The following is a 17,233-nucleotide window of genomic DNA, read 5'->3' as shown; positions in this document are numbered from 1 at the left end:
CTACTTGTGCTTGTATATTTTTAATTGCACTACTTGCTGGTGGAGCGATAGCACAGCGGGTAGGGCGTTTGCCTTGCACACAGCCAACATGGCCGACCCGAGTTCGATTCCTCTGCCCCTCTCAGAGAGCCCGGCAAGCTACCGAGAGTATTCGATATGCCAGACACAGTAACAACAAAGTCTCCAATGGAGACGTTACTGGGCCCGCTCGAGCAAATCGATGATCAACGGGAGGGCCTTTTTGGGGCTGGAGCGATAGCACAGCGGGTAGGGCGTTCGCCTTACACACGGCCAACATGGCCGACCCGAGTTCGATTCCTCCGCCCCTCTCGGAGAGCCCGGCAAGCTACCAAGAGTATTCGATATGCCAGACACAGTAACAACAAAGTCTCCAATGGAGACGTTACTGGGCCCGCTCGAGCAAATCGACGATCAACGGGAGGGCCTTTACCTTTACCTTTACTTGCTGGTGGTGACACACACCTGACTGTAATATACTGAAGATCACATACCCTGTTATGGGAATCCCGTAATACAAGGATCCCAGACTAGACCACAGTCACCTGCACCATGCTTAGTACATGAGGGCTGCTCCTGGCATCAGATTTGGTATAGCCTCAAACTTCCCAGCCAGTTGCTTTGTCGTTGGGCTAGCTCCCAGCCCCAAACTCTGTAACTCTTTAAAGGATTCTGCTAAGGGCCAGGAAGATAACTCGGGGCTGGAGCGCATGCCTTTCATGCACACGGTTTCCCCTGAGCACCTCCAGGTAGAGCCCTTGTAGCCCCCTCTCTCAAGCAAGTTATGGACCTTGAGGCATTCAGTACTGAGCCATCAGACCCAAACTGTTGGGCTGAGACTGCTGGGTTCACCCAGATCACCATAGTACCACTGGGCCTAAGCTTCACCACATCAACAGGACCATGCTTGAACTGTCAGGCCTGGATAATCTGACTGATTGTTTCTGTTTATTTTTGTTTTTTGAGCCACACTCAGTGGAAGGTGAGGGGCTGTTTCTGCTCTGTACTCAGGAGTGGCCTCTGGCAGTGCTCAGGAAACCATACACAGTGTTGAGAGTCAGTAGCATGCAAGACAAGTGCCTTATCTGAGTGCTTACTGTTACTGTCTCTCTTGCCCCAACCTAATTATTGCCAGGAACAGCCCCAAGAAAACTCATGAGTATTGCTTGGGAGTTCCTCCTAAGTTGTGTTGTTGTTGATTTTTGTTTGTTTGTTTGGCCTCCACCCCCTGTGGTTGGTCAGGGGTTTACTCCTGGCTCTGTGTTCAGGAATCATTCCTGATGGTGCAGGGGTGAGGGGGAGGGAACCCTTTGGGTCGCCAGTGATCAAACTTGGTTTGGCCACATGCACAGCAAGCATTTTGCCCACTTTACTGTTTCTCTATGCCCTAAAAATTTTTTTTAAATTTTTTAAATACTCTCGGTAGCTTGCCGAGAGTATAAAAAGAACAAGAAGTATTTTGGAGAGAGGCACATAAACTGACTGCTTATATAAAATCAGAAGACATGTAAGAAGAGACTATTCCCTTTGTACAGTCTGTCCTTGGATCATGCCATTTTGTTCAAATAACATAACTTTAATGAGAAAAAAAGGGTTTTTTTTTAACCTTTTTACTTGGGAAGCAGCCCCTGAAGAAAATAATCTGTAAGCTCAATTTTTGTTTTAGAACTTCTGATATTATAGAGGGCTAGAGCGATAGCACAGCAGGTAGGGCGTTTGTCTTGCACGCAGCCAACATGGCCAACCCGAGTTCGATTCCTCCACCGCTCTCGGAGAGCCCGGCAAGCTACCGAGAGTATCTCACCCACACAGCAAAGCCTGGCGAGCTACCCGTGATGTATTCAATATGCCAAACACAGTAACAACAAAGTCTCACAATGGAGAAGTTATTGGGCCCACTCGAGAACATCGATGAACAACGGGAGGTCAGGCCAACACTATCAATCAGAAATGAGAGCTAGGGGCTGGAGTGATAATCAGTGGGTAGGGCATTTGACTTGCACGCAACCAAACCAGGTTCAATCCCATAATGTCCCCTGAGCACCGCCAGAGGTAATTGCTGAGTGAAGAGCCAGGAGTAACCCCCAGGAATCACCAGGTGTCACAAGAGCTTTCTATTCAGTAAAATTTTGATCACTTGATCACTTGACTTCCCGTTACTCATCAGTTTGCTCGAGCAGGCGCCAGTAACATCTCCATTCGTCCCTATCGTGTGCTAGTGTAGCCCAATGGCATCTGTTCGTTCTAGGAACATGAAGAGCCTCAAACTGATCATTCAGGGTCTTGTCAAAGAAGTCTGACCATCTGGTATGTGGGTGGTCACGTGGTCTTTTGACATCCTGTGGAATCCAGTCAGTAACGGCTCTAGTCCAGCGGTCATCTCCAGGTCTCATTACGTGACCAGCCCATCTGATTTTCAACACCTTGGCAAATGAGACAGCGTCCCTGATTCTTGACTGTCAACGGAGATCGGAGATCAGAACTCCAAATTCTTTTTCTCATTTGAATGAAACGTGATACTCCAAGCATAGCTCTTTCAATTCCTCTTTGGGAGACCCGAATAGAGTTCTTATCCTGTTTTCGTAGGGCCCAGGTCCCTGAGGCATATGTTAATGCAGGAAGAACAGTGGAATCGAAGAGATGTGCCCGGAGCTGGAGGTTCTTCGTCCTCTTAGCTATTTCTTCGACACTCTTGAAGGCGGTCCAAGCCGCTCTATTCCTCCTGCGCAACTCAGGTGCCAGGTCATTCGTCATGATGACTTCTCAACCTAGGTACACTAACTGTTGCATTCGGAGATGGTCGTTCGGCAGAGTGATTCCATTTCACCAAAACTCTTCAGTGCCACCCTCGAGAACATCATGCGACGACTGGAATGGGAAGGAATGGGAGTGAAGATAGACAGTCGGCAACTATACCATCTCCGCTTTGCTGATGACATTGTTCTGATAACACCAAACATTAGCTAAGCGGCACAAATGCTGGCCAACTTCGACTGTGAGTGTGGAAAGGTCAGACTCCAGCTGAATCTCACGAAGACAATGTTTATGAGAAACAGTCTCGTTCCTGACGTTCCATTTGCTCTCAATGGAATGACCATCTCTGAAAATTTTGAAGTATCATTTTGTCTAACTTGAATATTAAAATGTTTTCTAGCTTACTAGAATCTTATATCTGGTCTCATTTCAAATCAAAAGTTGAAGATGTTAGAGATCTGAGAAGTATGATTTACTTAAGATCACATGGTTGTTTAACCTTAGAAACAGAAGCAGGTTTCCAGCTTGCTGTGAGAGCAGTTTCCTTTTTAGATACTCACCACATGCAGAATTATGTGCCTAGGTCTGCCTGACAATAACAGGAAGAACACGGGTTGGAAGAACTGATGCCAACAGGTATCTCCCCAAGTCATTTGCTATTGTAGCCTCTGGGCCACAGTGACACAGTTGTTCATTTTATCAGCCGTCTTTGCCTCAGTATAGGTGAATCCCATTTTGCTCTGATACGTTTATATAACAAGTATCGTTTAGACCTAATATTTCCAAACATAACTTCACAGTGGGAAATAATGTACTTGATCTTATATTTCAGCTCAGACAGCTGTAACCGCACCAAAGATGTGGAAGAAACCAAAAGATCGAAACCGAGCCACTGAAGAGGTGTTAGAGGCAGAATTGGAGGTAAGGGGCATCAGTAAATACCTTTCTCATAACCTTGGAGTATTAATACCTTTCCTTAAAACAAATGAGTTTATACTCTTTAGTATGTCTTCTGAGTCTAAGTTGATACAGCCAACTCAGAGTCTGAATTTTTTTAAGCATACTTTTAAAAATTAACACAGTATTCTTCTTACTCTCAAAATAGCTTTTCTAATGACAAAAACAAAGGCTTTAAGTTAATAGCTTTTTAACTTTGGTTTAACAGTTCTTAATCAAGACCTGTCATTGAGTTTTCGCTTGTGAACTAGAATGAAAGACATCTAAAAAAAAAAAGAAAGAAAAAGAAAAGACATTTATAAAGAAAAATGGAAACTGCCTTTTCAAATAACCATTAGTAAAGTACATTTTAGGGGAAAGTATTTTGAATTTTATTTTAATTTGTCATCTTTAAACTGTAATCCAGTAGCAACTTCTCACATAAGTATGTCTGTCAGAATTAAGCCATACCAGAATTTGCTGTAGGTTACAGAATAGTACATTCAGAAAGTGATAAGAAGACAAAACAAGTACAGATTTAGTCTGACGAATACTGTAGCAACTTTATAGAGTTAATACTCTTAATATTACATGCTGAAATTTATAAATGAGGATAATCTAGTATTTATGATTCTGTTTTTTTAACTCCTATCTTGCTGAAATAATTGATGTTTAAAATATTAAAACAGAAGTTCTTTGTAAAAAAATTTAAGTGCATTTACTACAAGCCTTTTCTGGCTGGTTATAATTCTTACCTTTGTTAAGTAGCTCCCAGTGTCCTTTTGTTTCTTGTACTCTCTTCTGCCATTATTTTTTCATGATGCTTCATTGATGTCACAGTTCCTCCCATGGCAACCATTAAACATTTGCACAGGTGTTATTTCATTGTGATTATTTGGAGTAAGAATTAGCAGTAAGTTGCAGGGGTGCAGACGGTTACTGCACTCTTCTTGTTGCTGAACAAGAAAATGTTGCTCCTGCAGAGAATAAAATATCTTCCAGAGACAGGGGACTCACGTACATTTCTGGTATGGCTGTAAGATCCTCATGAATTGATTTCTCTTTAGATTTAACTAGTTTTTTGTTTTATTCTATCATGCTTCATATTCATTTTTTCTTTCAGTAGATTTTTAGGTATTACTGAATGTTAGGGGCTGGAGCAGGTAGGGCGTTTGCCTTGCACATGGCTGACCCGGGTTCGATTCCTCAGTCCCTCTTGGAGAGCCCAGCAAGCTACCAAGAGTATCCTGCCTGCACGGCAGAGCCTGGCAAGCTCCCCGTGGCATATTCGATAGCCAAAAACAGTAACAAGCCTCACAATGAAGACGTTACTGGTGCCCACTTGAGCAAATCGATAAACTACGGGAGGACAGTGCTACAGTGCTATTGAATGTTAAATGGATTAGCCATTGCTCCTGTGCCTTCAGATACTCATTCTGTTCTTTATATCACAGGTTATCAAACTTCTCCTATAATGGTTTATATAATACATGGTTTGGACTTTGGGGATTATATATAACTGTCACAGCTTTCCAAATCTGCTGCTATTAATTAGAAGGAGAATAAATGTGTATAGCTGTATTCTCATAAAACGTTGTTATTAAAACTTGAATTTTATATCATAGCCACATCATTAAATATTCTTCTTTGAAATTCTTAACATCTGCTGCAAAATGTAGAAATTATCCATACCATGCACACTAGAGAGAAACAGGATTACAACAGATTTGGTCTACAGATCATATTTTCCTGAAACTCACATTTTATTATTCTTTGCACTTAAGATTTATTTTGACTCACTTGAAAGCAATCGCTTTTTCTTAAATTTTTAGTGTAAAAATACAAAAATTATCTTTTAGTGTAAAAAATATAAAGACATACCTTGTCTTGTTAATATATTCGCTGTCATTTTCACAAGGTCTCCTTTACCTAGATTTTTCTATGTCTTTAAAAAGAAAGCCTATGTTTCAGGGACCAGTATGTGTTTCAATTGGTGGATCATATGCTTTGCATGTATGAGACCAGGAATTTAGTCTCCAGCATCCCTTAGCACAAGCACCACCAGAGTGGCCCCCATAGTCCCCAGCATCTTCAACCCTACTAATTAAAAAGTGTTCTAGTTATCAGCATTTTAGCGTATATATTGTGTTGTTACATCAATACAAATATGTAGATTCTTTATCACTACACAAAATCAAGAATAACTTACCTTGAAATTTGTTTAAATTTTTAGCATAGTTTATCAACACACGAATAATTATCTATGTGATTTCTAGCTTTTTTTTTCATTTTGGTTCTGAAGATTCAACTTAGCCTCATACACACAAATCGTGCATTTTACCCTCTCCAGACTCCCCAATTATTATTTTTTTAAACATTCTGTGATTTTATTTGAACACCATGATTTGCAAACTTATTTATAATACAGTTTCAGGCATTCACTGTTCTAAATCAATCTCACCACCAGTGTGACCTTTCCCTCTACCAGTGTTCCCAGCTTCCCACCCACCCCCGAAACCTACCCCCTTAGAAGGCACAAATTTATTTCATATTGCTGGTTAAAACAGCATGGCAAATGGAACTGTCAAAAAATAGATCAGGGCTGGAACTGATAGTACAGTGGGTAGGGCACTTGCCTTGCACACAGCTGACCTTGGTTCAATCCCTGGCATACCTGATGATCCCCTGCTCACCACCAGAAGTAATTCATAAGTGGAGAGCCAAGAGCAACTCCTGCGTATTGCTGGGTATGAACAAAAAAACAACAATAAAATAGATCAATAAAAATTGATTTGTGATCATTACTGTATCTCACAATAATGTTACTAATGGCATTGAAGATTTACTGAGACGGTTGATGCTAATTAAGCATTCTGTGTTACTATTTTTATTCACTGAGCTTGTGGTTTTCTAGGCACTTTCCCTTCAGGTTGGCTGTGCTTCTAATGGGTGGTCACTTGATCACTTGATGTGCCATTACTCATTGATTTGCTCGAGCAGGTGTCAGTAACGTCTCCATCTGTCCCTGTCACGTGCTAGTGTAGCCCAGTGGTGTCTGCTCACTACAGGAACACAAAGAGCCTCAAACCAGTCATTCAGGGTCTTGACGAAGAAGTCTGAACATCTTGTAGGTGGGCGGGCATGCGTTCTTTTGAAGACATATGGAATCCAATGAGTAACAGCTCTAGTTTTTCATGCCTTGGCAAACGAGACAGCATCCCTGATTCTCGATCACTGATGGACGTCAGAACTCCGGATTCCTTCTCTCACTTGAGTGAAGCATGATACTCCAAGCATAGCTCTTTTGTTTCCTCTTTGGGTGACCCAAATAGCGTTCTCATCCTGTTTTCGTAGGGCCCAGGTCCCTGAGGCATATGTTAGTGCAGGGATAATGGTGGAGTTGAAGAGATGTCCCCGGCGCTGTAGGTTCTTCATCCTCTTGGCTATTTCTTCAACGCTCTTGAAGGCATTCCACACTGCTCTCTTCCTCCTGCACAGCTCAGATGCCAGGTCGTTTGTCATCTTGAGTTCTCGACCTAGGTACACATAACTGCTGCATTCGGAGATGTTCATTCCATTGAGAGCAAATGGAATGTCAGGAACTAGTTTGTTTTTCATAAACATTGTCTTCATGAGATTCAGCTGCAGTCCGATCTTTCCATACTCACGGTTGAAGTCAACCAGCATTTGTGCCGCTTGGTGTAATGTTTGGTGTAATTAGAATGATGTCATCAGCGAAACGGACGTGGTGTAGTTGCCAACAGTCTATCTTCATTCCCATTCCTTCCCATTCCAGTCATCGCATGACATTCTCGAAGGTGGCATTGAAGAGTTTTGGTGAAATGGTATCGCCCTGCCAAACCACTCTCTTTTCTTCGATGATCACTTTCTTGTAGAATGGTAATACAGCTCACAGAGGATCCTGATCCTGCCCACACAGCAGAGCATGGCAAGCTATCCGTGGTGTATTTGACATGCCAAAACCAGTAAAAACAATGGACCTCATTCCCCTGACTCTGAAAGAGCCCCCAATATGGCAGTGTTAACAAGGATGAGGAAGGAGAGGCTGATAAAATCTCAGGGCTGAACTAGGCTGCCAAAATGAAGAAGGACTAAAATGACTGTCTGTACTTTCAATCACGTACGCTGGCATTGGTGCATCCATCGAGGACCTGATGGTACAAGCACAGAAGATCAAGTACGACATCATTGGTCTGACCGAAACAAGATGGCATCAACCACATCACGCCACTTTTGACACTAGAGAAGAACTATTCCTCAGAATATGCAACAGAAGAGGCGCTGTTGGTGTCGGTGTCCTCGTCAACATGAACTTGGCCATGAGCATTGATTCATTTAAATGCCCAACATCTTGAATCAGACACTTACACTTGAATAGATGTGGCTCACTGCTGGCAGTTTCTATCTTTGTTATCTACGCACCAACATCCAACTACAATGAAGAAGAAATTGAGAAATTCTGCATGGAGCTGGAGAAGTTCTATAAAGAAGACCACACCTTCTACAAGATCATTGTTGGTGATTTTAATGCCAAGATAGGACCGAGAAGATTTCCCAAAGAATTCCACATCAGGACTCATGGCCTAGAATGGAACAAACAGGGTGAGAAGACTATCCGAGTTCATCATGTCGACCAAGACCATCCATGGTAACTTACAGTTCCAGAAGGCCGAATCTAAACTTTGGACATGGGAGTCTCCTGGTGGACAGTTCCACAACAAAACTGACCACATCATATGCAATCGATGGTTTGCCTGACCAATGTCGCTGTTGTCCAAAAATTCCAAGTGGGATCGGACCACCATCTCCTTCATGCAAAATTCTACTTCACGAATTGTTGAGAAAAGGTTGCAAAGTTTAAGTAGAGAACTCCCAGAATGACCGCCAATTGGGAGCTCTTTGGCACTATTATGGCAACATGGGAAGATAACATCGATGAGGAATACAATTGACTGGTTCAGCACCTCCGTGATTGTGCAAGGAATGCCGTGAGAGAGATAGCCACAAAAAGACGCCAGTTTTCGGAAACTCTTGAGCTCATTTGCCAATGTGGCTCGGCACGACACTCGGGCAACCACAAGCTAATGTCAGAGTTCTCAAAGCAGTGCAGAGAAGCAATAAAGGAAGACCTCAAAGAGAGAAGAGCAGCAGTGCTGGCAGATGCGGCAGAAGCCGGGAAAAGTATTCACAACACCCGCCTGTCCTTCACCAACTACAAGACCAAGATGACTGCCCTCCAATGTCCTGATGGATCTATCACATCTTCCAGAAGAGCAATGGAGAAGATTATCCAGGACTTCTTCTCGGATCTCTTCCATAGCCACGTCCACCTGCACACTTACTAAATTCCGCAGGATGGATACGTTATTCCCAATGTTCTCCCTTCTGAAATCCGACGTGCTATTTCATTGGTAAAGAAGCGTACAGCACCCAGTCCAGACAAGCTCAGACCTGAACACCTGAAGGATCTGCCATCAGTATTCATCAATACACTGGCTCGGCTCTTCACACACTATCGGTCTGAATGCAAGGTTCTGTCCCAATGGAAAACCAGCAGCACCGTTCCAATGTACAAGAAAGAAGACATCCATGACATTGGCAACTATCGCCTGACCTGCCTATTATGCATCGTCTACAAGCTGTTCACTTGAGTCATCCTGAATAGGATTGGCAGAACACTAGATGAGGGTCAACCATGCGATCAAGCCAGGATCCGAAAAGGATTCAGCACAATTGACCATATCCACATGGTCACCAAGCTCATTGAAGTTTCTTGGGAGTTCAAGATGCCACTCTGTCTAATGTTCATCATTTTAAAGAAGGCCTTTGATTCTGTTGAGATTGAAGTGGTCACTGAAGCTCTAGCCAAACAGGACGTTCAAACGAATGGATAGTAGCACTATGAAATTTGGAGGTATCGGCCACGTGCACCAGGAACTGTGGAGCTAGGATGAGAAGGCCCCAGAGTTCTCAGCCCAGAGACCAGTCTACCTGGGACGATTTAGTGGCTTGGCATCTTTTTGAGATTGGTTGTGGAGCTGGGCCATTTATTTATTTATTTATTTATTTTTATTGAATCCCCATGAGATACAGTTGCTAGCTTTCATGTTTGAGTTACGATCATAACAATGATCAAACACCCATCCCTCCACCAAACACATTCCCCACCACTGATCTCCCCAATATACTCCTTTCCCACCCTCTCCCCACTTCCATGGCAAACAATTTCCCCCATACCCTCCCTCTTCTTTGAGGCATTATGATTTGCAATACAGATGCTGAGAGGCTCTTATGTTTGGCCCTTTATCTACTTTCAGCACACATCTCCCATCCCAACCTATCTCTCCAACCATCATTTTCTTAATGGTCCCTTCTCTCGGGTCGGCCATGTTGGCTACATGCAAGGCAAACGCCCTACCACTGTGCTATCGCTCTGCACGGCAGAGCCTGGCAAGCTCCCCATGACATATTCGATATGCCAAACACAATAACAACAAAGTCTCCAATGGAGACGTTACTGGGCCCACTCGAGCAAATCGATGATCAACGGGAGGGCCTTTACTTTTACTTTACTTTACCCTTCTCTATTCCACCTGCCTTCTCCCCACCCCCCCACCCCCCCACCCCTGCCATGAGGCAGGCTTCCAACTATGGAGCAGTCTTCCTGGCCCTTGTATCTACTGTTCTTGGGTGTCAGTCTCATATTATTTCATACTCTACAAATGAATGCAGTCCTTCTATGTCTGTCCCTCTCTGACTAATTCACTTAGCATGATACTCTCCATGTCTGTCCACTTACAAGCAAATTTCATGATTCATCTCTCCTTACAACTGCATACTATTCCATTGTTTAGATATACCAAAGTTTCTTTAACTAGTCATCTGTTCTCGGGCACTCGGTTGTTTCCAGATTCTGGCTATTGGGAACAGTGCTGCAATGAACATATAGACACAGATGTCATTTCTCCTGTGCTTTTTTGTACCCTTGGGATATATTCCCAGAAGTGGTATTGCAGGGTCATATGGAAGTTCAATTTCTAGTTTTTGAAGGAATGTCCATAATGCTTTCCAGAAAGGTTGGACCAGTTAGCATTCCCACCAACAGTGAAAGAGTGTCCTTCTTTTTGAACTGTGCCATTTAAATACCAGAGACTATTGGACTTTCCTGGGAGAGGTAGAATCGGCCCATCTCCTTTCCAAGAAGACCTCAGAGTTGTCAACCTTGAGACCCGTCTGCCTAAGACAATTTAATTTGGCACCTTAACATTTTTGCCCAAAATTTTTGTTGGTTAGGTTTGGTTTGGTTTGGTTTGGTTTTTGAGCTACACCCGGTAATGCTCAGGGGCTGTTCTTGGCTCTGTGCTCAGGAATTACTCCTGATGGTGCTCAGGGGACCATAAGGGATGCCATGGATGGAACCTGAGTCAGACACTTGCAAGGCAAGCTCTCTACCCACTTTACGGTCTCTCCAGCCTGCCAAATTATTGCTTAAATGGTGCTGATAAAAGGTTCATCTTGAAGGAAACACCCAATTAGGCCTTTCCTCAGTCTAATTTTCTGATAAACTGATTTCATGATAAATTTCTGAAAATTTTCTGATAAGCTTTCTTATAAGAAGGAACTATTTGATACAAAATAGTTGAATTGCGATTCTTCTGCTGGTAAAAAATCATCATAATTATTTAATGCAGCCTCACATATACCTCAGTGATTATTTATGTTCTGAATTATATTTGTCATTCATGGGACAGGATTTTTAATTCTTTTTCCACTTAGAAATTGAATTTTCAATTAATGTAATCTCTTTTTATCCAATAGCATGTTCTTTTTGATTTCAGCTATAAAAAGTCTCAGTATATTTTTAAAAGATTTGAAATCAGCATTAGTTTTCACTGACCAGCAACTTTGTTGGAAAGGGGAGAAGCGAGCCCTTTCCAGAGTCCTCTCCACAGTCCAGCCGGCAGCCTGGCCTCAGCTCTGGTCTCTCTGGTCTACTAAGCCTGTTATTTATGAACCATGAGAGGAGCAAGTCCTGTGCAGTAAAGAGAGAGCAGTTACACACCCCAAACTGGGGATGCAAGTGACTCCAGAATCTGAGTACCCATGTGTGGTACTCAGATGCAGTCCTTTTAAGCAAATTCAACAATATTTTCCCCCCTTTGCATGAATTTGTCCATTGGGAAGTCTATTTCTTCTGAGTGCTTCTTCTTAAGGATTGTTTTCAGAATGTTTACTTTAAAGGTCATGGTTAATTTTGCCTCAGGGAATTTTAGTGTTTATGTGACTCTTAAATCCACATTTGAGGGACTGGAGCGATAGATTGTACAGCAGGTAGCATGTTTGCCTTTGCACACAGCCATCCTGAGTTCTATTCCCAGCATCTCATATGGTCCCCCGAGCATCACCAGGAGTAAATCCTGAGTGCAAAGCCAGGAGTAACACCTGTGCATCGCCAGGTGTGACCCAGAAAGCCAAAAAAAATCCATATTTGATATCTGAAACTGAGATGGTTACAAATTTTCTGATGAATAACTCTAATTCTATTTTAATCATTTAAAAAAAACTATGCTAGAACCTAGCTGTCTCTAGGTGAATATATTACAAGCATTTTTCCATAAATGATTTCTGTATTCAATAAAATTGCATCCTCAGGATTCTACAAACCAGTAAGCAAAATTGATATTAACTACCTAGTGGTCTCCTTGTAAAATGGTAGATGATTAACCTTGTGTATTGAAACCATTATTGAATTTTCTTTCTCAGCTATAGTACATTATAAAAGATAACCCTCTGGTGTCTTTACTTGCAGAAGTTCAGTTGCAAGGGTAGGAGTGCTCGATTTAGATTCCTCACTAGGATTCGCTTCTGTTCATTAAATTCCATGGATTACATTTTCCCATTTTAATCTTTGGTTTATTTAGATTATATTAGTCATAGTTATATTAAAGGGCTGGAGCAATAGCACAGCGGTAGGGCGTTTGCCTTGCACACAGCCAACATGGCCAACCCAAGTTCGATTCCTCCGCCCCTCTTGGAGAGCCCGGCAAGCTACCGAGAGTATCTCGCCCGCACGGCAGAGCCTGGCAAGCTCCCTGTGATGTATTCGATATGCCAAACACAGTAACAACAAAGTCTCCAATGGAGACATTACTGGGCCAGCTCGAGCAAATCGATGATTAACGGGAGGGCCTTTATTTATTATTTTATTTATATTAAGGGAATTGTTGCTCTATTCCTTGAGTTGAAGTGAACATAGTGGTTTTGTTTATTTCAGGGGTGGGTGGTGGCCACACCCAGTTGTGCTCAGGGACCATTTCCAGCTCATTGCACAGGGGTCATTCCTGGCAGGGTGCACCCAGTGCGAAGCACATGCTCTAGCTCTGACTCAGGATATGTGACTTTTGGTTGGGGATGCAGGGGAGTCAGTGCCTCGGATCCAGCCCATAAGCATGCAGGGTGTGTGCTTTACTATTGAGCCACATCCTCAGCCAGAGATATGTGTCTTAAAACTTACCAACCTAGTACATATGCTGAACAAAGACATTCTTGAGTGACTTCCTATGCTTTGGGGGGAAATAGGTAGCACTGTAGCACTGTCCTCCTGTTGTTCATTGATTTTCTCGAGCAGGCACCAGTAACATCTCACAACAAATTGTGAGACTTGTTATTACTGTTTTTGGCATATTGAAAACATCACAGGGAGCTTAACCAGGGAGCTTAACCGTGCAGGCGAGATACTCTCGGTAGCTTGCCAGGCTCTCTGAGAGGGGTGGAAGAATCGAACCTGGGTCAACCATGTTGGCCGTGTGCAAGGCAAAATGCCTTACCTGCTGTGCTATCGCTCCAGCCCCAGGGGAGAAATAGGTATATATTGTATTACTTATGTATTACAGGTAGTGAAAATAAAATAAAATCTGTGTTTAATTTATGTTTTAGCCTAAAGCTGAAGAGGAGCTTTCAGGTGACAAAGTACTTGAATCTGAAAATGATAAAATGAACCAAGGGTTTCATCCTGACAGAGAACCCTCTGACCTGAAAAAAGTGAAAGCTGTGGAAGAAAATGGAGAAGAAGCTGAGCCTGTGCATAACGGTGCTGAGAGTGTTTCTGAGAGCGAAGGCATAGATGCTAATTCAGGCTCCACTGATAGTTCTGGTGAAGGGGTCGTGTTCCCATTTAAACCAGGTAAGCTTATCACTCTCTTCCTATGTACCTTTTCCTTTCTTCCCTTGACTGTATTGCAAAGTGTTGCTGCCTCATAAGTGGAAGAAAGGGTCAATGGTAGTATAATATGTGCAGAACAGATTAGCACATCTAGAGTATTCTGTGTTAGTGGAAATGATAATCATGTATACCAGTCAAGAATTCTGCCTTAGTATGACCAAAGCTCAACCATGAAAGCTGTGTAACTATCTCACGGTAAATCAAAAAACAAAACAAAACATTATTTTAATGTTAAAATAAAAATAGCATTAAGGATAAAAAAATAAAAAAGAATTCTGCCTTTACAGACATTGGAACTGAAACTGTCAAAGAGTGTCGGTCTATGCTAGACTGGGATTTATTTTATTCATTTTAATTGAAAGGGTTCTGTTTCAGGTATGATCATGTCGTTTTCTTTCACTTCTTTATGTTGTTTTACTTTGGGGCCACCCCCGTTGGGGCTTAGAGGCTTTTCCTGGCCCTGCTCAGGAGTGATCTTGGCAACACTCTGAGGACCACGTGTGGTGGTGGGGATTTGAACCAGAGTCAGCCACATGCAAGGCACTTGCCATAACCCCTGTACTATCTTTCCGCTCCATGATCATGTCCTTTGAGATAATATTCATCATGACACAAGCCTTGAACTCAGTTTGTTGACAGAAATTGTTTTGTAGGACTGGACTCTAATAATCACAAGCCTTATGTCTGAGTTGTTGAACTCCTGCAGTATGGGAAATGCCTGTGAAATATATGATAAATCCTGGAGGATATTGCATCTTGAGGTAGATTAAATGCATTAAACCTCCTGTCCAATACTATGTGAACTGTGGTTGATTTTGACGGATATGATTAGATCCCAATAAACTTTTAAAAAATATTCTTTAAAATAATAAAAGATTTAGTTAAAAATATTTGCAGAATTATCAAAGGCTATGACTGACTTATGCATAAGAACCACTAATACATGGAAGGATCTAGGATGCTGTCAGAAGTGATATGGAGGCCTAATAAGATAATTTTGTTAATTTTTTAAGTTGTTATTTTATAAATATTTTATGTAATAAGTAGGATTTTGAGAAGTCATAACCAGCAAAGTAGTGTAGCAAGAAACTAATTTTAAATTTATATTGAAAATATTAGTTAAGAGTACAGTTACTGTTTGGAAAAGATAATGTGCATTCTACTTTAGTTGGCCCAGTCAGCAAGCAGATACTACTTAGAGGCTGGGGAATTTTATACATAGGTTCTCCGATTTTCACAATCTTACATGTTATTTGTTGTTAAACTTTTATTATCAGTTATAAGTTGCTTTTGTGCCCCTTGCCTTTCTACTTCAAATAGTGATCTATTGCTGTGAAACGAAAAATATCAAATTCGTTACTTCTAAGGTGTTTAAAGACTTGATAGTTTATTTAGTGAGGACCAGTCCATGTCTCTCACCCTGACATTTTCTGATCATTGCTCACTAGTCGTGATTTCATTTGCTTATGTCGAGGTTAATTGGGATGCATTTTGTACTCTTACTGTGTATAAATTTGTGGTTCTATGTACAGTTGCCTACAAACATCCTTCTTTCTAGATTCCTGGAAGCCTTCTGATACTGAAGGCAAGAAGCAATATGATAGAGAGTTTCTACTAGACTTCCAGTTCATGCCAGCCTGTATTCAGAAACCAGAGGGCCTGCCTCCCATCAGTGATGTTGTTCTTGACAAAGTAAGCTGCATGACTAAAGAAAACTGATTTTGTGGTAGAACTTTTTTTTTTTCAGTTCAAATGCATGAAGTTTCAGCAATTTTTAGCAAGAGTTAGACCAGCTGGTATTTGAATTAAATTTAAACATCTGCCTGTTAAGAAAATTTCCTAATGATGTGGTGAAAATTGGAGTGGAGACATTGACTAATATGGCTAGAGAAATGCATAGTTCTTTCCTCACTATTCTGAAATTTTAAGTATGGAATTAGTATTGCATTGAAGATAGGTCTGAGACCTAGGAGGTGTTTAAGTGGGAGTCTGCTTAATTCTGTAGTAGAATTCTTAAATTCTGTAGATCTCAGAATCTCCGTAATTAGCGATTTTTTTCTGTTAATTGTAGAATTAATTTTAGTTCTGCAAATAGGTGAGCACCCTTTCTCTATTTCTTATCTTAATGGTGCAAACAGAAGTGTTACTTTTTTTTTTTATTAAATGTACTGTAGCACTGTCCTCCCATTGTTCATTGATTTGCTCGAGTGGACCCAGTAACGTCTACATTGTGAGACTTGTTACTTTGTTTGGCATATCAAATACGTCCCGGGTAGCTTGCCAGCCTTTGCCATGTGGGCAAGATACTCTCTGTAGCTTGCCGGGCTCTCCGAGAGGGGCAGAGGAATCGAAAATGGGTCAGCAGGGTGGGCCGCATGCAAAGCAAATGCCCTACCCACTGTGTTATCGTTCCAGCACTTATTAAATGTAGAAGGGATAAATAAGATGTGTAAATACTCAAGCATCGTCCTGTAAATAAAAGATGGACTAGAGATGGTAACTAAACTTGAAGTCTGCTTTGAAGAGCCACTATAAGTCTCCAGTTAAAAATATTAAGGGTGGGGCTGGAGCGGTAGTACAGCACATAAGGCATTTGCCTTGCATATGGCCAACACGGGTTCAATCCCCAGCATCCCATATGGTCCCCTGATCACCACCGGGAGTAATTCTGAGCGCAGAACCAGGAATAACCCCTGAGCATGATCAGGTGTGATCCCCAAAGCATAAATAAATAAATAAATAAATATGGAGTATAACTTATAGGATGAGACCTTTTTGGGGGGGGGGGGTGGGGGGAGTGTGGTTTCCTGGGTAGTGCTCAGGAGGCCTAGGATCCCCTGCCAGTGATTCTCAATCAATTGGGCCAACAATTCAGTAAAAGACTCAAGGACGCAGTGCTACTGTGAGGGTCTTTCAGTGCCAGGGATCGCCCCAGACAGCTCAGAGGCCTGCAGGGCTGCACCCTGGGATATTGGGGAGATCATGTGGTGCCAGAGATTGAGCCAGAATGGACTGCATGCAGGGCATTTACCTTAATCCCTGTACTATCTCTGTGGCCTTAGAGCCACATCTTCCTGAGATTTATACCAGCCAGCCATCTAAACCCTCTCTCTGTTGTTTACTCTTTGATAGCTCAACTACAGGTCTTAATTCTCGTGATATCAAAGTCTTCTCTTTTAGGTATTTAATGTCAGGGCAACTGAATAATGGTGGTGATCATTTGGACTGACTTCAGTGCTTCGGAGGACAGTGTAGTATCCACTGAATTAGATTGTCCTCCTA

General features: G+C 42.1%; 1 protein-coding gene across 20 annotated transcripts in view; it reads left to right on the top strand.

Moving 5' to 3' along the window:
• The window catches only part of EIF4G3 (eukaryotic translation initiation factor 4 gamma 3), a 355,974-nt gene that overhangs the window by 253,750 nt on the left and 84,991 nt on the right, over positions 1–17,233 (top strand). For all 20 annotated transcript variants that reach the window (XM_056122565.1, XM_056122556.1, XM_056122555.1 and 17 more), the window contains 3 exons: positions 3,605–3,693; positions 13,666–13,912; positions 15,510–15,643. In XM_056122565.1, the coding sequence (XP_055978540.1) occupies positions 3,605–3,693; positions 13,666–13,912; positions 15,510–15,643 (470 nt within the window). The remainder of the gene's footprint in view (positions 1–3,604; positions 3,694–13,665; positions 13,913–15,509; positions 15,644–17,233) is intronic.

The sequence above is a fragment of the Sorex fumeus genome, unplaced genomic scaffold, assembly GCF_029834395.1.
Source record: "Sorex fumeus unplaced genomic scaffold, SorFum_2.1 ptg000047l, whole genome shotgun sequence".
Classification (NCBI taxonomy): Eukaryota; Metazoa; Chordata; class Mammalia; order Eulipotyphla; family Soricidae; genus Sorex; species Sorex fumeus.
Note: the sequence above shows the minus strand (reverse complement) of the source record. Positions and strands in the feature narration are given on the sequence as shown.